The 21,651-nt window shown below is 41.4% G+C and overlaps 1 protein-coding gene and 1 long non-coding RNA gene across 8 annotated transcripts in view; one reads left to right on the forward strand and one right to left on the reverse strand.

Moving 5' to 3' along the window:
- cadm1b (cell adhesion molecule 1b) overlaps positions 1-21,651 on the forward strand; it is a gene marked incomplete at its 5' end in the record, with an annotated part of 352,349 nt that overhangs the window by 251,705 nt on the left and 78,993 nt on the right. For all 6 annotated transcript variants that reach the window (NM_001423722.1, NM_001441347.1, NM_001441348.1 and 3 more), the window contains 3 exon segments: positions 7,081-7,239; positions 11,809-11,905; positions 14,369-14,541. In NM_001423722.1, coding sequence (NP_001410651.1) covers positions 7,081-7,239; positions 11,809-11,905; positions 14,369-14,541 — 429 coding nt within the window.
- Positions 13,841-21,651, reverse strand: part of LOC147840607 (uncharacterized) — a 32,794-nt gene continuing 24,983 nt past the window's right edge. The window contains exons 3-4 of one of the 2 annotated variants that reach the window (XR_015509347.1): positions 17,253-18,286; positions 15,954-16,893 (exon numbers count right to left, since the gene is read on the reverse strand). This is a non-coding gene — a long non-coding RNA (uncharacterized LOC147840607). Of the gene's footprint in view, positions 16,894-17,252; positions 18,287-21,651 lie in introns of both variants that reach the window. The other variant, XR_015509346.1, reaches the window with a different exon arrangement.

The following is a 21,651-nucleotide window of genomic DNA, read 5'->3' on the forward strand; positions in this document are numbered from 1 at the left end:
CGGCCCCCCAACCCGTGTTGGAAGCGTCTGTTGAAACAACAACATGGCTGGACGCCTGTCCTAGAGGCACACCGGCCTGTAGGAACGAGGGGTCGTTCCAAGGGCTGAGGGCGCGGCGACACAGCGCAGTAACCGAGACCCGGTGTGTGCCCGCGTGCCATGCGCGTCTGGGGACCCGATCGTGAAGCCAGTGCTGAAGTGGTCTCATATGGAGCAACCCGAGCGGCGTGACGGCGGCTGCGGATGCCATATGCCCCAGGAGCCTCTGAAAGAACTTCAGTGGGACCACTAGTTTGCTGTCGAGCTCCCTCAGACAGTTCAGCAACAGGCGAGCGCGTTCCTCGGAGAGGTGCGCTACCATGGTGATCGAGTCCAGCTCCATCCCGAGAAAAGAAATCCTCTGCACGGGGGCGAGTTTGCTCTTTTCTCGGTTGACCTGAAGCCCCAGTAGGCGGAGATGCCGAAGCACCTTGTCCCTGTGCATAATCAATTGCTCCCGCGAGTGGGCTAAAATCAGCCAGTCGTCGAGATAATTGAGTATGCGAATGCCTGCGAGCCGAAGGGGCGCTAGGGCACCCTCCGCGAGTTTGGTGAAGACCCGCGGAGACAGAGAGAGCCCGAAGGGGAGGACCTTGTACTGCCACGCTCGACCCTCGAACGCAAACCGCAGAAATTGGCGGTGGCGTGGAAGAATGGAGACATGGAAATACGCGTCCTTCAGGTCTATGGCTGCAAACCAATCCTGAGGACGAACGCATTGGAGAATGCGCCTCTGCGTGAGCATTCTGAACGGCAGCCTGTGCAGACAGCGGTTCAAAATGCGCAGATCTAGGATTGGCCGTGACCCACCGCTCTTTTTGGGTACGATGAAATATGGGCTGTAAAACCCACTCTCCATCTCGGCTGGAGGAACCGGCTCGATTGCACCCTTCGCCAGGAGGGCAGCAATCTCCTCTCGCAAGACAGGGGCGGACAGGGGGTTGACCCTGGAGAAATACACGCCCGTAAACTTGGGGGGCCGTTTCGCGAACTGAATCGCGTAACCGAGTCTGATTGTGCGTATGAGCCACCGCGAGGGGCTGGCCCGCGCTAACCAGGCAGGCAGAGCCCTCGCTAATGGAGTCATCGCTACAATCGCTGATGTACCAGCGGTGGGGCAGCGCGGAGTGGGTGTGCTGATCCGGGAAGCACGAGGGTCCCGCGGAAGAGCTGGAGGAGAGCGATTCGCTCTGGCTCCGCACCCTGACTCCGGAGAGGGGGCTGGAGGGCTGAGGGAAGGGAGACCGTCCCCCCAGCGCTCGTGAGCCACTGGCGAAGCACGTAGAGTCTGCGAGCCGGAAGGCAGCGCGTCCCGGACTGGCAGAACTCGTGCAGTCACATCCGGGGAAGGGAAAAATTGCTCTTTTACTGATGTTTTGGTGGCACTGAAAAGTACCGTTGTTATCGGGGCCCCGCCCTCCAGCGGGGAAAGAGCAAGTTTCCTCTTCTCCGGATGGCCTGTCTCAGGGACGCTTCGCGGTCCGTTTACCGGACTTAACGGCGCCCTGGGCAGGAGGGGCTGCCTGCTTTCGAGGTGTACGCCGCGCCCGCTTGGCCGGAGGCGCAGGCGGGGGCGGGGCAGCACTCGTTGGCGGGCGCCCCGAGGAACAGCGGAGGTGGATGGCTCAGCGGGCGGAGCGGGCTTACGGCCACGCCGATAGATGACATTGCCCATCGCATCCGACTGCTCTTTCACCGCCTTGAATTCCTGGGTGAATTCACCGACGGTGTCACCGAACAGGCCAGCCTGGGATATGGGCGAGTCAAGAAAGCGAACTTTGTCAACATCGCGCATATCGGCCAGGTTTAGCCAGAGGTGGCGTTCCTGAACCACAAGTGTGGACATCGTCCTCCCCAGCGCACACGCGGCGGACTTAGTAGTCCGAAGAGCATAGTCGGTCGCGGTGCGCAGCTCATGTAATAAGCTTGGGTTGGGCCCGCCCTCGTGCAGCTCGGCCAGCGCCTGCGCTTGGTAGCGCTGGTAGGTGGCCATCGCGTGCAAAGCAGAAGCAGCCTGGCCCGCAGCCTTATAAGCTCTGGCTCCGAGGGAGGCAGACAACCTACAGGCTTTGGACGGGAGGCGGGGCAAACCCCGCCACGTAGAGGCGCCGCGCGGACAAAGATTGACCGCGATAGCGCGCTCCACTGACGGGATCGCCTCATACCCCCTGGCAGCTCCGCCGTCAAGGGCGGTGAGGGCGGAGGCACACGCAGCACGGGCAGAGAAAGGTGCCCTCCAAGACTGCGTGAGCCTACTGTGCACTTCCGGGAAGAAGGGGACGAGAGGCTTCGAAGGCTTCGCCTTCTGGTCCTCTACGTAGCACCCATCTAGTCGGTCCGGCCGCGGAGCTGGGGGATAAACCATCTCCAACCCCACGGCCGAAGCAGCCCGGGAAAGCACGGCTAACATGTCCGCTTCAGGATCCGATTTGACAGCGCTCACCTGCCCGGAGGGGGCGAGCGGGTCCGGATCTTCGTCGGACAGTGAAAGCCCACCCTCCGATGCCGCGGAGGACATCTGATCTCCGGTGTCAGCGAGTGTGAGAGCTACCATCTGGTTAGACGGATCACTCCCACTACCCGAAGCTTGGATGGAGCGCCGTGAGGAGCGAGAGGTCCGCGAGCCCGTGGGCGGCGGATTATCTCCCGCTGAAACCCTCAGATCTGCCCGAGCGCCCGCTGCTTTTTTAGAACAGGAGGCAACTGGGGTGGCTCGCTCTCTTGCGAAAGTTAGCCGCGATCTTAGCTGTGCAACGGTCATGGCATCGCAATGACGACATGAACCGCCCGCGAGCACCGCATTAACATGCTGGACCCCCAAACATGCAATGCAGTGATCGTGTCCATCATCCGGAGCCAGGAAACCCCCGCATCCAGAAACGCACAGTCGGAGCGCCATCCTGAAAAGGACGTGCTGCACGACTGTGTTGCTCTTTTAGGAAAGTTTGCAACAATACGCACCGCTCTGGAGGACCGGACCCAAAGAACCGCAGGCAAGGGAGAAACCCAGCTCGACCGTCTGCCACCGCGAAGACCCACTCTGGACCAGGAGACACACTCGTTCGCTCTGAAGTGCTGATCAGCAAGAGGAACCCTCATCGACTCACTCAGAAAGGATCTGAAGCGAAAAGGATGGCGTCTGCTGGCTTCAGGTGTGCTTATATGCTGAGATAATTGCAGATGCCGCACACCTGCGCAAGCTTACGCTGCCAATTAATTTCATTCATTGGCCCGTTCAATACTCTCCAGACAAGCGGCTTCTGATCCGAATCCTCCCATTCATGGCACTGAAGTTCCCCAACCGAAGGGGAACTACAGTTACAGTAATTGTATTTTACTATTTACAAATTCTTACTTAAACCACTATATGTATAGTGTTTATATAAAAATAACATAATATGATGTTGGAAGATGCTATGCCTTGTTGTTTGTAGCACTAATTGGTCACATTGGCAGAGGTTTGTCTACAAAAAAAAATCTATTTTTTATCCATTAGTTTAGCGATGACAGTGATGAAGTACGATTCACGCAGAAATAATGTCCAAACCATACTGCTTTCTATTTATCGGTGTCAAGAAACACATCCATTTTCAAATCTGTGTGGGAAGATATTTATTCTGAGATCATTTCAAACAACAGTATATGTGACTTCACCCAACTGTGTATTTTGCTTAATTTAGCAGTAAGCACATACTAAGTTGTACTGTTGATGATAAAAATTAGTCTCTTTGCCAAATTGGATTAATACTGTAGTTTTGGGACACTTTTCAGCTGTTCAGACTGAGGCCCTGTCTACATTGAAAGGTTTAGTTTTAAGATTATATTAATTTAATTTTAAAGTACAACCACCACAAAACCAGACCTTAAAAAAAGGAAAAAAAACTGTTTATATATATATATATATATATATATATATATATATATATATATATATATATATATATATATATATATATAGGGATGTAACGGTATTGTAAATACCGTCATACCGCAATATTAATTTTTTTCGATATTACCGAAGTCGCATGACTCGGTAAAACTATAGGTCTTCTGAGAAAATTTGCTCAGGCGAATGAAGCGAACGGGAGGTAGCGAAAACTACAATCCCCATCATCCCTTGCGGTCTGTTGTCGCTACAGATCCAGTAATGCGGAAATGGAGTGTGCTGCTAGAAGCGGGGATCAAAAAGAGCTGTAAAACTCTAAGGCCCCTTTTACAAGAGTGCATTTTAGTTTTAAAACGGCGTTGTAGAATGAAAACGATCCGCGTCCACACTCGCGTTTTACCCAGCGTTTCTGAACAGCTCTCCGTCCACACCAAAACGCTGAAAACGCACATCACGTGACCACACACACACTCTCGGGCAAGCGCTCCAGCATTTCTACCCAGATGAGAGCTCTGCTTGTCGGACTGCTCATCAAGCATCTCCCGCTGGATCTGATCTCGCTATATTTGCTAAACGTGATATTTCATTCATCTTGTTGTCTTTATCTAACGACATAGGCCAATTCCCTGACTTTGGTCATTGGAATCTATTAAGTTACTTGTTCACGGGTAACATGTTTTGGTTAAGCGCAAAGATAAGTTAATGATTAATCCAGGTACATTGACTGATCGCTTGCCTTTATTTCCTACAATGTATAAACTTATTGTATGTTATACTTTTATAATTATCGATTATTAAAACTGATATTCAGCCAAAGAGAGGGTGTGTTTCGTATTTTCACTGAAATTGAAAGGAGGCAGTTGTTATCGGCTCCGTTTTGTTATAAATATGCACACAGTGAAGATTACGCTCATATATGCAGCACGACGCCTCAACATTTCTGCTGTCTGTTAAGTTGCTAATATTAAAAAGAAAATAGGCAGTTCCTTATATCATGTTTACATTTTATTGATGAGAAAGTGAAACAACGTAGCCAGGGTGATGTGAATGAATTTATAAAGTACACTGTTCCCTTTGAAGATTTACCCGTGTCCTCGGTATGTTTTCCATATCAAACTGAGAAGGGGGAGACTGCAGCCTTGATCAAACTTGCGAAGTCTTAACTTACAAGAAGAGGATGCAAGACTGAACTGTGTGTGGGCTACTTAATATTGAGGAAAAGCCCCAATCAGATAGGCGAACGTTTGCAGCCCCGCCTCCGTTTTCAGATGTCTCCGTCTTTCCCCATCCACACTGAGACGGAGCAGCAGCGTTTTAGAATGAAAACGGCTTCTCCAGCGTTTCCAAAAAGCTCCGTTTTCGGCGCTCAAGAAATAAGTCATATAAGTCATATCTCTCTTGTCCCAGAAACCTCAGTACCAAATGAGAGTTTTTTTTCTGTTGCAGGGGACATTGTAAATGCCCAGAGATACCAGCTTTTACCAGATTATATTTATATGATAATTTTCCTTTAAACCCATCTCTATCTAAGTGAGTGAGTGATTAAATGTTGAATGTGATGAGTTTTCAACAATACTAAATTAAAAACTTAAATTTTTTTTTACATGGTTTAATATTTTTTTGTTATTAAAATTGAAGTTCCTGTTTCAAAGCTTACAGATAGATGGCTAATTTGTATGTCATTGACACTTTTGGCACTTTTTTGGAGTATTTTCATAAGTTTTGTTTTTTCCTGTAAATGATTCAATAAATACCGTACCGTGACATTGATACCGAGGTATTACCGTACCGTGAAATTCTGATACCGTTACATCCCTAATATATATATATATATATATATTTATATATATATATATATATATATATTTATATTTACAACTCTTCATTAATAAATTACACTACATAATGTAGTATCATCAGTAACAAGTATTTAAGCAAGTTAACGAGAGAGAGAGAGATAGAGAGAGAGAAAGAGAGAGAGAGAGAGAGAGAGAGAGAGAGAGAGAGAGAGAGACAGACTCCGCTATGTAACCAATATAAAGTAATATAAAACTGTGGCATAAAGTTTGTCATGCGCATAAATCACGTGATGGACTACATTAATATGCCTACTGGTTTAAAAAGGCCTAGATTAAATGAAGATGGCAAAATTAGATCTTTTCTGTCATGCACTAAAGTGAAACAACTTGTCTTAAATAATTTAAAAAAAGGAAATCCTGTGAACATATTACAGGAATGGAGAAAAGAGTGCTCTTTTATTATCAGCTGTCAGTCAACACCCATTCTTTTTTTTTTTCCTGGTCATCGCGTCTTTGCCGTGTGCTGTTTAAATACAGACAACTGGATATGAGTCTCTTTTAAAAGATGATGTAAGGAGGTCAGAAAAAAAAAAATCAGATAAAGTGACAAAATTTAAATTGACTATCAAGATCTGCAGTGTAAATGCAGCCTAAGTAAACTGTAAATTTAGTAGCCACAGTCTAGTGGAATAAAGACAAAACAATTCATTTTCCCCAGCATTTTTAAATGAGAGAACACAGTCACCAAAACTACAGAAGGCTCTTTTATGTATTCAATAGTTACACAATCAATAATCACATCAATAATAATAATTCTATACATCTTTATCATTATAGCTGGGGTCTGAACTCTGCTGTTGTTTCTTGTTTTTTTTAAAGATCTTTAAAATTATGTTTTCAGCATTATCTTTACACCTACCATGCTTATTTAGTTGGCTAATGATGGTTTTGGGAAATACAAGTACAACCTGTGATAGATTTGTACTAGTACAAGTACAGCACTAGCCTGCACCAGTGGGAATGAAAGTGGGAAGCCCAAAATGAAAAGCATTTAATTGTCGCACAGTAAAAAAATAAAGTTGTCGTTTGTCTCTGTGCTTCATGCCGTGTTGTGACATTTGGACATCACACACGCCTAAGACTCTGTCCTACACACGCTTTATTATGCATGACTGTTTGCACTCGCAAGTCCTGTTTCTCACAATAAATGAATGTGAAATTTGTCTGAAGGTGACGGTGTGGTTCCTCATGACCCTCCTCCCTCTCCTGGTGAACTGGTGTTGTTATTATGAGCAGGCTGAGGTGGGGAGAGCTGGCTTGTTATGGCTGACATGTCACTCTTGCGGTCGTTCCCAGGTGAGGCGACTGTGGAGGAGTTATACGACAGGATGTTCACTGTCACCAGCCGGCTCAGGCTCACCGTCTCTAAGGAGGACGATGGAGTGGCCGTCATCTGCATCATTGACCATCCAGCCGTGAAGGACTTCCAGGCCCAGAAATACCTGGAAGTGCAGTGTGAGTCATCTCAAGATGGAGAGAAAACTTTCAACTGTAAAATTGCCTTGTTTTAATTTTCCCACCTGCATGCGAGGTCAATCTGAATCATGCTGTAAAGAACGAAAGTTACACAACTAGGAATGAACACAAGAGAAGCTTAACAGGAATAGTTCACTCAAAAATTTAAATGATTCGCCCTCATGTCATATTTCATATTGTCTGTGGAACAAAAGTAATGGTTTTTTAAGCTTTTTCATGCAGCACTGATGTTGTAATGAGCGAAAGAACCTTTTGTTACACAATTAGACCTTTTTTAAAGACATTCACAAAAGAGAAGCCAAGACTCACTTATTTTACAGGAATTATTCACCCCCAAAATATTTTTAATGGTGCTGTATGTAAGTTTTTGACTCTTCTAAAACATACAAATACCATATTGTGTTTGCAGATATTGAAGAAACGTGCTAAGTGAACATTTTTGTTTATCTGAAAAGCATTGCTGAAGTCAGTTATTCTGTTTTAAAAATGTCTGTTACTTGTTGGAACCTTTGTCTTTGTTTTGGTTTGGTTAGCCAATTATATTTCAGCTCCCATATTGCCTTATTGGAAAACCGCGTATTTCAGCCATTCATTCAGAAAGGCTCTCAAAGCATGCACCCATGACTGAAATGCAACTTCCGGTGGGCAGTAGCAGACTCCAAAATGAGACGCAAACTCAGAGTTTTACATGAGGTGTTATTAATTAGCAAATAATGGAAATATTACGAACGTAAACATTAGGTGAGCAGGTTACATTGTAACTCTCTGTCCTAACAACATGCAACATAACGAGATTTGCAGCTATAAGCAGTTTGGTAGAAGAAAAGCAGACAAAACATGACAGAAATTTAAACACAGTCATTCAGAAGCACAGAATATGCACTCGCTCACGAAATTTTCTAATCTACTTAATACATATAACATTTTCTTATCTATTTAATACATAATAAACCTTTCTAACCTTATTAAATGTACATGCTGATTGGCTTGCACTGAGTCACAGATCTAAAGTTCAATATCAAATGGTTTATTTCATTTTCACAATCTGAAGTAAACTATCTGTTCCCACATAGCATAATTTCTCTGGCCCAGCTCTGGCCCACACAATCAGGTTTTGCTTGGCCCACATACCACTGTGAATTACGGTACATGACTGGACCAAATCTGGCTTCCAGACAAGAGCCAAACACAGACCATATCTGGGCCAAGTCTCAGCCAAGTTAATAACTCATAACTGGGCCTGAACTGGGCCAGTAAGGTTGGTGTGTCACGATTGCAATGAAATTAATAAACCTATAAAGCGTTGTGCTTTAGGCACACTATGGGCCTTGTTTTTTCTCAGTGACCTGATTGGTAGAATTAATTTATTTAATCAAAAATTATTTTTATGTATTTTAAATGTGGGTCAAGACTGGCCAAACTCACTTGGCCCACAATCAATTTTTAAAATCAGGGCCAAATATTACGTTTTACATCTGGCCCAAATCTTGTGTGCCGCATGATAGACGGTGCCACCTCTGCCAAACCCAGGCCATGGTTGGGCCACATGCTGTATGCCAGTGCCGGATGAATGCCTGATGTCCCAGCTTTATGCCAAATCTGGGCCAGAATTCTTTGCTACTAGGGTTGCTGCTTTTAGTAGTGTGGCAATAAATGTCATGTAAAATGGCATTTAAACTCACAATAAGAGCATTTATCACTGGACAAAGCACATGAAATGTACCTGAGGTGATCATTGTCAGTTTTCTGTTGTTCAGTTGTAAGAAATAGAAGCCATTTCTAATATATCAATTTGTGGTCTTGTTTAGAAGAAAAATCCTTTTAATATGGAAAATATTCCCTCTATCGAGTGTCGTCAGTTTGGCAACCTTCCCTTGCATTTGTTTTGATCCAGGAATGCAATACCTAGTTCAACTATTGGGTGTCAAACTTACATGCTGCACCTTTAAGCTGTGTGTCTTGTTTATTTCCATGCTTTTTTAGTAACAACAAATCTACATTATTAAAAGACATCTCAATCAAAAAAAAAAAAATAATCATAATTTTTTCAGGGCGAAGCAGTGGCGCAGTAGGTAGTGCTGTTGTCTCACAGCAAGAAGGTCGCTGGGTTGCTGGTTCAAGCCTTGGCTCAGTTGGCGTTTCTGTGTGGAGTTTGCATGTTCTCCCTGCTTTCGCGTGGGTTCCCTACGGGTGCTCTGGTTTCCCCCACAGTCCAAAGACATGCGGTACACGTGAATTGGGTAGGCTAAATTGTCCGTAGTGTATGAGTGTGTGTGTGTGTGTGGATGTTTCCCAGAGATCGGTTGTGGCTGGAGGGGCAAAAGTTAGCGGTTCATTCCGCGGTGGCGACCCCGAATTAGTAAAGGGACTAAGCCGACAAGAAAAAATGAATGAATGAATGAGTTTTCTCATCCTCTACCTATGCTGAACACAGAAGATATTTGAAAAATCTAAGATACCCACTGACTTCCACAATATTTTTTCATTTTTTCTCTCCTACTATTTGCTGTCTTTATTATGGCCATTTAACATTTGTTTACATCTTTTGTGTTCAACAGCAGAAAAAAAATCCCATACTGGTTTTAGTATACTGTAACATGCTCAGTAAATGTATATATTTGGGTGAACTATCCCTTCAAGCTCCAACAATGACTAAATTCATTAAAAATTAAGTTTAAGTGAACCAGTTGTTTTCAATGACTACGTTTACATAGCCATCAATAATCAAATTATTTAAATAGTATATCTGAATAGGACTACAATATGATTAAGGTGTTTACATGAGTTACTTTTTTAATGTTCCTGTCATGATCCTAGTTTACATGTTAAAGCACATAATTCGATTAACATCATTCCGTCACCACGCTATCCACATTTCCTCCAGATTTTTATGTAATTTCGAATGTTTGTTCTTAATTTGTCGACTTTAACTGCAGTTTGGCACTTTCACTTTCATTCAGGAACATTTCATGCATTCAATGTATGCAATATCCTGTATGCTGCGTGCTTATTCAATATCCTACTACCATCCTACACGATGGTAATAGATTAAGCGTTTAAATGTCTACTGCCCAATAATGTGACTAAAATCGGCTCACTCCACATGTCCACGTGTCGATTTCTGATTAGATGACCATAATCATATTCAGTTAATCAAAAATCACTGTTAAGACCCACATAGCAAAATTTCTCACTCCCAGATCTGGCCCACACCATCAGCATTTGCTTAGCCCACGTCGCAGTGAATTACGGTACATGACTGAACCAATTCTGGCTTCCAGGTGCAATATGGACCATATCTGGGCCAAGTCTCAGGCAAGTTAATAACTTGTTAAGACTGTTAATAACAGTCTTGGACAAATGCCTGCTGTGTCAGTTTTATGCCAAATCTGGGCCAGAATTCTTTGCTACCTGGGAATGGTAGACTCTAAATCAGAGGATTGTCTTAATTATTTTAAAATTAGATAGTGATGTAAACGTACTCATTGAACCACAAAAGATTCTTTTAGACTGAACAGTTGGTCTCTTGACTCAGAGTGACTCAGTGATCCATTTGGCGTTTGCAGTTCACTAGAGGGGAAGATTATGTGAATAACAGGTTAAAATGTCAAACCTAAACATATTATGTGAATTCAGAAGACGTGAAATCGTATGCATTATTGTAATATCCATTTGTTGATGTTCCTGTTTTAGCCGTGGCCACTATGAACTGTAGGATTTATTTTAATTTCTTGCACAGAAGATTTAAAGTCATACTGTATGTGATTGAAAGGGAACTGAGTGAGTAAATGATGACAGAAATAAAATTTTGGTCTGAACTATTCCTTTTAACCTGGCCAAGGTCTAGGCATTTGCTTTAATTAAAACAGACCCTGTCTTGTTATGCGTAAGCATGAAATGCTGTCCGCCAAATAATGCATTGATTAAGAGCGTTTGCTGCACCTTTTTTTTTGTGTGGCACGGGAAGTCCTGGAAAGGTTAACCTACCCTTTTGTAATCTTGGCAGAATATTAATTTATTCAGATAGCTGACTGCTCAGGGTGACCTTTGAGAAGAAAAGGCAGGAGGGATCAGCTCAACTGTAACAGCTTGACATTTTGACTAACATAGATAAAAGAGAAGAAGAAAAAACATTTTACAGTACTGTTAAATTGACTGTTTAAATTCATAGCAGTGTCATCCTCCCTCACACGCTTTAGCCGGGCTATAAAAATCACATCCTGTCATGTTCGCACTCTTTTAGGCTCACTGGGTTGACTTAATATAGTGTAATGTGAACACTAAAGCCCACAAGATCTGCTGGCTTCATTGTGCTGCTCTTTGTATTAAGTATGAATGCGTAATACATGTGAATGTATAAATGCGAGCACGCAAATGATGTCCAAACCTGCCGGGGATGTTTTCTAATCAGACTGAGAGGCAGGTATGTGGCCTTAGAATGATAATTAGATAGATACAATAGGTTCAAGGGTACAGAGCCCAATCAATGTACCGCAGTGCAAATGGAAACGAGTGTGTGTTTGTGTCTTTGTTGTGTCCGTTGTGCAGATAAACCAGAAGTGAAGATTGTGGTGGGATTCCCAGAGGGTTTGACCAGAGAAGGAGAAAATCTCGAGCTGACATGCAAAGCTAAAGGAAAACCGCAGTGAGTCCGACACAAGGCCCTCGAGCCACTTTACTCATTTCAGATGAATTTGTTTGCTTGCTTTATCATGCAGATAATAACAGATGATAACTAGAATAGTTTGGTTATATAGACAGGTATGGAAGTTAGATTTCAAAACTTGTTTGTATTTATAGTCTTTTGCTTATATCAAATATAGTTGTTTTTTTCCATAGACAGACAGATCTCAGTTTTGATGTGTTTATATTTTGAATTATATATAATTGTGCATTTAATTGCTTTTGAGTATTTTGTGCTTTGCTTTTTTGGACCAAAAAGGATTCAAATGCAATTTAGTTTTTGGCTAGATAAGAGTATATCACATAACAGCTGTCATATCCTGCTCATTTTAACTGAAAGGTCACTTTAGTGCTCAATGCAAACCACTTTATGTGTAAACTGGGTGTTGCCAAGACATTTATTTCAGGATGTATGGGCACCTACGGGGAGTGGGGGGTGGTGGATGGTGAGGGGTGCCCAATCTGTTTTAGGGTCACCAGAGTTACCATTGAGGGACCAAGTAAATCCGCAAACATCCCCAGTTTTCACCCCCTTTTCTGAATACTAAAATGGAATATTAAGTATACTGTAAAAATATTATATTAACAATTAGTCCTGGCATCAAATGTTTTTAGGTCATTGTAACTTATTAAACAAAGTTATTCATCTTCTAACCTAATTTTATAAGTTAGGCAAGCTGTTTTTAGGCAGTTTAACATAATATAAGTCCAATAGACTAAAAATGTTCAGTTTATTCAGCGTAAAAGTTTAAGGCAACCAGGATTTTTTACAGTGTACGGGGTGTGGCGTTGTTTTTGTGCATAATTCACTAGTAGCAAACTAAAGGTAAAAAGAAGGTAGTTAGGAATATTATGGCTGAAGACGTCAAACTTACACTACTGGTCAAAAGTTTTTTTTAATTTTTTATTGTTTAAATAATTTAAATAAAACTAATCTGTATATCAAGGCAGCATTTGTTAAATGTTGTAAAAAATGTTCAATTGTTAAAAACTTATTTATTAAGTATGTATTTATTGCTTATTTTATGAAGTTTCAAATGAAATTATTACTCAGGTCATTTTGCTTTTATTAATAAAAAATACCATTACTAATAATAATAATGATAATTAATAATAACAATAATAACAATAATAATAATAATAATTATATTGATAATATTATTATTATTATTATTAATATTAGATTGATTTCTGAAAGATCATGTGAATCTGAAGACTGGAATATTGAAGCTGAAAATGCATCATTAAAATAAATAAATTATTAATAATACATTTTAAAAATTGAATTATGAGCTAGTTAAAGTTATTTTATAGTGCAATAACATTTTGCAATTTGTGTCTTCTAAATTAAAGAATTTGATAAATGATTTACAGACCTGTGTATGTTGTAGGTTCAGTTCCAATATGTACATATAAGGGTGTATTTATTCTTTTGCACAATGCTGTAAATAAATTAGCATTGCATATGCATAAAAAATGTGAAACAGATATTCAGTGGCTTGTACTCAGATACCTTACTAAATGCAGTGATGTCCAACTTTACTATAGTTTTCAATTGGCTGTGCAAATAGTAAATAGTGCTGTCTTGAGCATTTTCAAGAAGTGTCACCAAAATCTTACTTTTTAGCAATGGAAAAAAATTACAGAGTAAACTATCATAATGAAAACAGGACAAAGACATTTGACTTTCTTGTTCATAAACAATGGTGTCAGGACATTTCATCTTGATGACACTGACATTGATATCAATACTACCTTTTGAGGAATGAGCTCTCCAGTTTGAGCAAGTGACACACTTTTGCAGGTTATCAACTAGGTTTTGCAGTTTGTACTCATTGTTTTGGGAAATGCATTAACTGTTGTGCAAATGTAAATACTGTTGTATCTCTCAATGTGGGTTGTAGTGTTTAAGACAATATTGTATGCTATTTTGAGCAGTTTTATTGTAATGTTTTATAATGTTTTATAATCAGTCTCAGAACCTTTCACTCCAACCTATGCTTATATCTTGTGTTAATTCAAACTATTTAGTAAATGTGGACCAGACAGACATACAGACAGACAGACAGACAGACAGACAGACAGACAGACAGACAGACATTTAGATAGAGCTCAATCTAAAATAGATATATAAATATCTAAAATATATAGTTTGTTATACTGTAGCTGTATTTATTGGATCTATTATCTATTAATGATCTATTAATGATAAAAACTGTCATATTTTGCAACAGAAATCAGCTGATATGTGGAGTAAACTGAACAAGTCTTTGCAGCTGAGCTTTGACAGCATTGTATGCATTTGTTTGCAGGTGGTGATTTTATAGCAGCTCTAAAGTTGTCCTGAATAAAGCGCATTATCCTCTCTGCCTCTGTCTGAACATTTTCACACTGAGCACTAAATGATTACTCTGATGTTTTACAGGCCTCATCAAATTAACTGGCTCAAAGTGGATGATGATTTCCCCTCCCACGCCTTGGTAACTGGCTCTGATCTCTTCATCGAAAACCTTAACAAGTCCTACAACGGAACGTACCGCTGTGTGGCATCTAACTTAGTGGGAGAAGCCTACGATGATTACATCCTTTATGTATACGGTATGTACTTCAACTTAATCTGCTGCTGTAAACAATAATATATGAGAGCAGCGTTTCCCAGACAGCTAAATCTATAGGCTTGGACAAAATGACACCGTTAATGGCTAGTTTTCAGAATCAGTCTAGGTCTTAATCTGTGTCTGGACAGCAAGCCCTTGATGACGGCTTGTAATGTTGTGTTGTGACTCGAGGATTTCAAGTCCTCATATATTTTCGGTTTCAAAGCTCTGTGTTTTGCTCTCTTGTTTGATGTCTTGTGTAAGGCAGGACCGTTTAACCTTCTGTTGCTCTGGTTTTTCTTCAATTGGTGCCAATAAAAATGATTATTTAGGATTAGCAACTAGTTTTTGATCACACAATACAGTATACTTGTTTCGGAAGTTAGTACTGGAAATCTGCCTTTATTAAAGGCTTTTTTATTGTTATTTTTTCCCTCCATCAAAAACATGATTTATATTCCTTAGTAAGCAGGCTTTTCTCATTTTGAACATATAAATTATTTGAATGTTTTGAGGAATTTGCTTAAATATGTTTGTTGCCTGAAGCAATTCTGCATGATAGTGGGCTGGATATGAACGTAGGGGATTTAAATCCACTATATTGCACTTATTATTTATTTACTTTTTATTGAAGTATCAACATTTTTAGCATTTAAATATTTTGGTTTGTTTGTTTTTTTATGATTTAGTACCTCATAATTATAAAGACTTAAGGACCAGGGAAAAAGGAAAGTGTAAACTGAGAAAATATCATATGCTATTCCTTATATGCTAATGGACTACTGAGACATTCCAAGCATGGGTTGGGTCCTCCTGGCATGGCAGAGTTTATCACAGCTCCAATACACGTCTCTGCCATTTGTCTTACAGTAACCATGTACTTTTCACCATACACAATTTGTCTGCTTGTGATCTTCCTTCCTATAACTTTGTCATGTTTGGTGACATTTGACAGTTTATGACTTCAGCATTATAGTGATGAAATCAATAGAGAAATTGATGTATTTCAATATAAGATCTGTTTACTATTGTTGAGTCATGGCCTAAGGAGAGTATGTTAATGTACTTCTCCCCCACTTTATCTCCTCAACTTTACTTTGATGTTCGGCTGGTTTAGAGGATTTGGTATTTGATTGACAATGTTTTGCTCAGGGTATAAAAAGGAAAGGTAACTGTTGATCTGGAAGAATGGCTTTTACTCTGCGTCTCCCGCACACCACACTGCACCGCACCGCACCGTAGCCTCATATGTTAAGAAAGTATCTTTGTTACACAGTACTTTAAATGTTACAGCTAATTTCTTTATACAGTATGTAAGTTTGTATCATTCTATTGTCTGAATATTTAAACATGTATCCTAAAAAACAATTTGAGATTCTCTTTATCAATGATGATAAAGTGCATCCGGAAAGTAAATGGATTAAATTAATTTATTTCATAAAATTGTTGCAAATGTATTAAAAATAAAAAACATGAAAAATTACATGTACATAAGTATTCACAGTCTTTGCTGTGAAGCATTAAATTGAGCTCAGGTACATTCTGTTTCCACTGATCATTCTTAAGATGTTTCAGCAGCCTAATTGGAGTTCACCTGTGGTAAATTCAGTTGATTGGGCATGATTTGAAAAGGTATACACCTGTCTATATAAGGTCCCAGGGTTGACAGTGCATGTCAAAGCACAAACCAAGCATGAAGACATAGAAATTGTCTCTAGACCTCCGAGACAGGATTGTCTCAAGGCATTAGGCTGGGGAAGGTTACAGAAATATTTCTGCTGCTCTAAAAGTTCCAATGAGCACAGTGGCCTCCATCATCCGTAAGTGGAAGATGTTTGGAACCACCAGGACTCTTCCTAGAGCTGGCTGGCCATCTAAGCTGAGTGATCAGGGGAGAAGGGCCTTAGTCACGGAGGTGATCAATAACGTGATGGTCACTCTGTCTGAGCTCCAGCGTTCTTCTATGGAGAGAGGAGAACTTTACAGAAGGACAACCATCTGTGCAGCAATCCACCATTCAGGCCTGTATGGTAGGGTGGCCACCGCTCATCACCAGGCTAATACCATCCCTACAGTGAAGCATGGGGGTGGCAGCATCGTACTGTGGGGATGTTTTTCAGCAGTGGGAACTGGATAGAGGGAAAGATGAATCCAGCAATATACAGAAACATCCTGAATGAAAACCTGCTTCAGAGTGCTCTTGACCTCAGACTGGGGCGATGGTTCATCTTCTAGCAGGACAATGACCCAAAGCACACCGCCAAAATATGAATGGAGGAGCTTCACAAGAACTAGGGAGATCTAAAAATGGCTGTACACTGTTGCTTCCCATCCAACAGGAGCTTGAGAGGCACTGCAAAGAAGAATGAGTAAAAGTTATCAAAGATAGGTCTGCCAAGCTTGTGGCATCATATTCAGAAAGACTTGAGGCTGTAATTGCTGCCAAAGGCGCATCAACAACGTATTGAGCAAAGACTGTGAATACTTATGTACATGTGATTTTTCAGGTTTTTTATTTTTAATAAATTTGCAACAATTTCAAAAACTCTTGTTTCACATTGTCATTATGGGGTATCGTGTGTAGAATTTTGAGCAAATAAATGAATTCAATTTATTTGGAACAAGGCTGTAACATAAAAAAAGAAAAAAAATTGGAAGAAGTAAAGCTAAAAATACTTTCCGGATGCACTGTAACTTAATAAACAACTTTACCTGCTTTAAGGTGTTGAGATTATTTATCTGTATCAATGATGATAACATTTTTAATGGAGTCAGATTAATTACAATGGAGTCAGATTAATACTTGATTTAAACACGCCATCCTTTAAATGCATTCCATTTCCAATTATTGTTTCAGAATAGCAGCGTAAGCTTCAAGCCTTGCAAAAGAAAGAAAGGAAGGAAAGAAATGTCACTTTGGAATATTCACAAACATTTAAAAGAATAAAAATCTGTCTTTGAACGATTTCTTTCAAGCACCAAATGGCAAACCTAAAAAGAATCCATCCTCATCCCAAATTATTTTTTTAAATTTGTGTTTGACTCTACTAATGAGGTCCTTTTTATGCGAGACAAGTGAATCCCAAATTTCGTTTCAACATTGTTTTGGTAATGCGTGCAATAGAGGGTTAATTGTTTTACTGAATGCGCTTCACCTGAGAGTTTTTCATAGTACTACTCTTATTAACGCAGGAAGTGCATTGTGTTCAGTGCATGTTTAATCCTTAACAAGGCCTGACAGCTGGATTTTTCAAAGCCCAGGCAATAATTGCTATGACAGTGGCACTTGAAGCCTGGGATTTAACAAAGCTTTGCTTTGCTGTAGAAGAATTGAAGTGTTGTTATTGTTTAACGCAGGTTGTGTTTGGGACCGTTAACTGTCCAGCAGCTGCAGCTATTACAGGCTGTCCTGTTGAGCTGAAGACATTAGCCTGAAGAGATGGAAGAGGGTAGCTCATCATTGAGGCGTTTGTCTCCGCAGTTATTAGCCTCTGATAAAGCTGATATCAGAGGCAGGTGCTTGGGGATGATGTCATCAGCGTCCCATCTGCAGATGGGAGAGTTTGCGTGCCTCTCATGCCTGGAAGCAGTTCCACTTCTAGCTCAGCTCAATGTCTGTCACCTCTACCTGAGCAAACACCACCTGCTGATTACTGCACTTCCTCTCATTTCCACTCAGCTTCAATGGGAAAATGTGCGTCTTTACAAAACTCCACAAGCGTACACACAGGTCACAGTAGTTTCAGCTGAAATGGACACATGAGACAGCAAATTTGATACTTTTTCACTTAAATTGGAATTATATCACAAATTACTAATGTCTGAATCCATTTGTCTTCTTGAAGTGAAAGTACACCCATAAAATTTAAATACCTCCATCTTAACGTTCATCTGTGATCCAAACCAGTTTAAGTTTTTTGGTTCCCCTAAACACAAGATATTTATTTATTTATTTATTTATTTATTTATTTATTTATTTATTTATTTATTTTTGTCAAATAAGTTTTATTGAAGACAGATTCAGAAAGAAAAAGGATTCTGTTTACATATTTTGTCCACATATAATATAAGCAAAAAAAAAAAAAATATATATATATATATATATATATTTTTTTTTTTTTTTTTTTTTTTTTTTTTAGAATCATAATAGATAAAAAAAAACACCCACATAACAAACCAACTTGTTACAAAGACCTGTTTAAACAACAGAGTATGATAACAAAGCATATTAAAACATTACAGAAATGATGCATTATTTGACAAGGTTTTTTTCAAGGTAACAGATAAAAGCATTCCAAATTTTGTCAAATTGTTCGAGATTTCTTTTCAAATAATCTCTGATTTGCTCCAAATATAACAGACGTAATTTCTCCAAGCCACAGTTGACATGTAGGGGGTTCCTTTTTTTTCAAAAGAGTAGCAGTAGCTTCTTGGTTAAACAGAATGAGAGCAATTTATGTTGTGTATTTGTTGCGTTTGTTCAAAGAACAACGGTTACAATGGATACAGTTATAATTGCGACTTCAACACCTTAGAAAGAACTTTAAAAACTCCATTCCAGTAATTCTTTATCTTAAAACTCTGACATAGATCTGCATCTGATGAATTACATTTGTCGCAAAAGGGTGAAATATTTTGGAAGATTCAATTATTTTTTTCTTTACATGATGTAACATATGAATAAGACAATGTCTAGAATTAATAGAGTGTTTATTAATATCCTCAAAACCTGAATGCCACATTTCTTCCAAAATTCCCTCTCCCAATTCTTTTTTCCCACTCTTGCTTAAAACATTTTGTGGAGGGGGAAGAACACAAGCTATTTTGAAGAAAACTGAAAACCTGTTACCATTGACGTCTATAATAAGAAAAACAAATACTATGGAAATCAATGGTTACGGGTTTCCAACATTTTTCAAAATACATTCTTGTGTGTTCACCGTAACAAAAACAACTCAAACTGGTTTGGAACAAGGTCAATGGTGTGTAAATGATGGCAGAATTTTCATTCTTGGGTGAAATATCTTTTTAACTATAGCACAAGCAAGAATATCATATCAACTTATATAGTTTTGCTTTTCCAATAGTTTATTAATTGGTATTTTCATCCAGAGAGTCGGTTTTAGTGTAGGTGGTATGTTATTTTAAGATAGTAACGCATGAATGTTTTAGTGCCAATTGATATTGCCGTAGCTTTACAAGGTATCTGGGCTGTCTGCAACTGACAACAGTCCTGGCACAAATATTTCCGGTGGAGGTCGTCCCCTTCGTGATCCTCAGACAAGAAAAAACAAAACAAAACAGCCGGAATAAAGTCACACAAAAATAACAGAAATTCAGTTGCCTTCTCAACTATACCCGGCAGGGGGCGCTCGATGAGGCGGACGTGTGGGGGATGCTGAGCAGCGAGTGAGAGAGAGAGGAAGCCGGTGTTTTGGAGAAGGCCGGCGGGCTCCGAGAGCGAGAGGAAGTCCGGCCTGGAACAGAAGGAGATGAGGGAAAAAGACCCAACACTGGATGTAAGGACCTGGCGTTGCAGCGACACGGAAATCCCACTGGATAGCGCAGAGAGAGAGAGAGAGGAAGAGAGAACAAGACAGGACACGACACGAGTGGCTGAGCGTAAGCGCACTCGCAAATAACGATCTAGCACAAGACAACACACACACGGGGAATAAATAGAGCAGAAGGAGAGCTACTCATGGACTGCAGGTGAGTGGAATCAATTATGTAAATAGAAAGATTGGGTAACAAGGGGGAGGGATGCCTTAGGTAAACACGAGGTGACAGATCAAAACAACATTCACGTGCGCTCGTGACATGTAAACAAACACACACAAAAAGACAGCGTGATCAGACTGGGGATGTGACAGTACCCCCCTCCCTACGAACGCCACCAGGCGTTGCATGGAGGGGCTCACCTCGTTGCCGACGGAAGTCCCTGACCAGCGCCTGATCCAGAATATCCCGGGCCGGAACCCAGCTCCTTTCCTCTGGACCATAACCCTCCCAGTCCACTAGGTATTGAAAGCCCCGACCTCTCCGTCTGACATCTAGCAATCTCCGCACAGTATAAACTGGGGAACCATCCACTAGGCGGGGGGGAGGGGGGGTTGGGGCAGATGGAACAAGAGGTGAGTACAGCACAGGTTTAACCCTAGATACATGAAAAGTAGGGTGTACCCGACCAAGCGTGGGGGGGAGCTTGAGCTGTACCACCACCGGACTCAAGACCTTGGTGATCCGGTATGGTCCAATGAACCTGGGTGCCAACTTGCGTGAGGCTACCCTAAGAGGCAGGTCCTTAGTGGAAAGCCATACTCTTTGACCACACCTGTAGCGGGGAGCAGGAGTCCGATGTTGGTCAGCCGCTGCTTTAGTCCGTCTATTAGCCCGGGCCAAGGCCTCCCTAGCTCTCTTCCAAATGCGGCGACACCGCTGGACAAACGCAAGGGCAGATGGGACAGCAGCTTCGGGTTCCTGTGAGGGAAACAAAGGAGGTTGGAAACCCACGGAGCATTGAAATGGAGACATACCTGTAGCAGATGACGGGAGGGAGTTATGAGCATACTCCACCCAGGGCAGTTGTTGGCACCAAGAGCTAGGATTGTGGGACGTCAGGCAGTGGAGAGTACGTTCCAAATCCTGGTTTGCCCGCTCGGACTGCCCGTTGGTCTGGGGATGGAATCCAGAAGACAGACTCATTGAGGCCCCGATCTGTCGGCAGAATTCCTTCCAAAACCGGGAGACAAATTGGGGGCCCCTATCAGAGACCACATTGACCGGAAGACCATGAATCCGGAAAACATGATCTATCACCACCTGTGCTGTCTCCTTGGCTGAGGGGAGCTTGGGGAGGGGAATGAAATGGGCTGCTTTGGAAAAGCGGTCCACCACCGTGAGGATAACGGTGTTGCCTTTAGATTCAGGAAGACCAGTGACAAAATCAAGGGCCAAGTGTGACCAGGGGCGGGAAGGGATGGGAAGAGGACGGAGCAGACCAACGGGAGGTGCATTGGACGTCTTGTTCCGAGCACAAACCGAGCAGGCAGCCACGAACTGCCTGACGTCCTTGGCCATAGATGGCCACCAAAATCGCTGGCGGATGGCA

The sequence above is a fragment of the Danio rerio genome, chromosome 15 (genome assembly GCF_052040795.2).
Source record: "Danio rerio strain M-AB ecotype USA chromosome 15, GRCz13ab, whole genome shotgun sequence".
Classification (NCBI taxonomy): domain Eukaryota; kingdom Metazoa; phylum Chordata; class Actinopteri; order Cypriniformes; family Danionidae; genus Danio; species Danio rerio.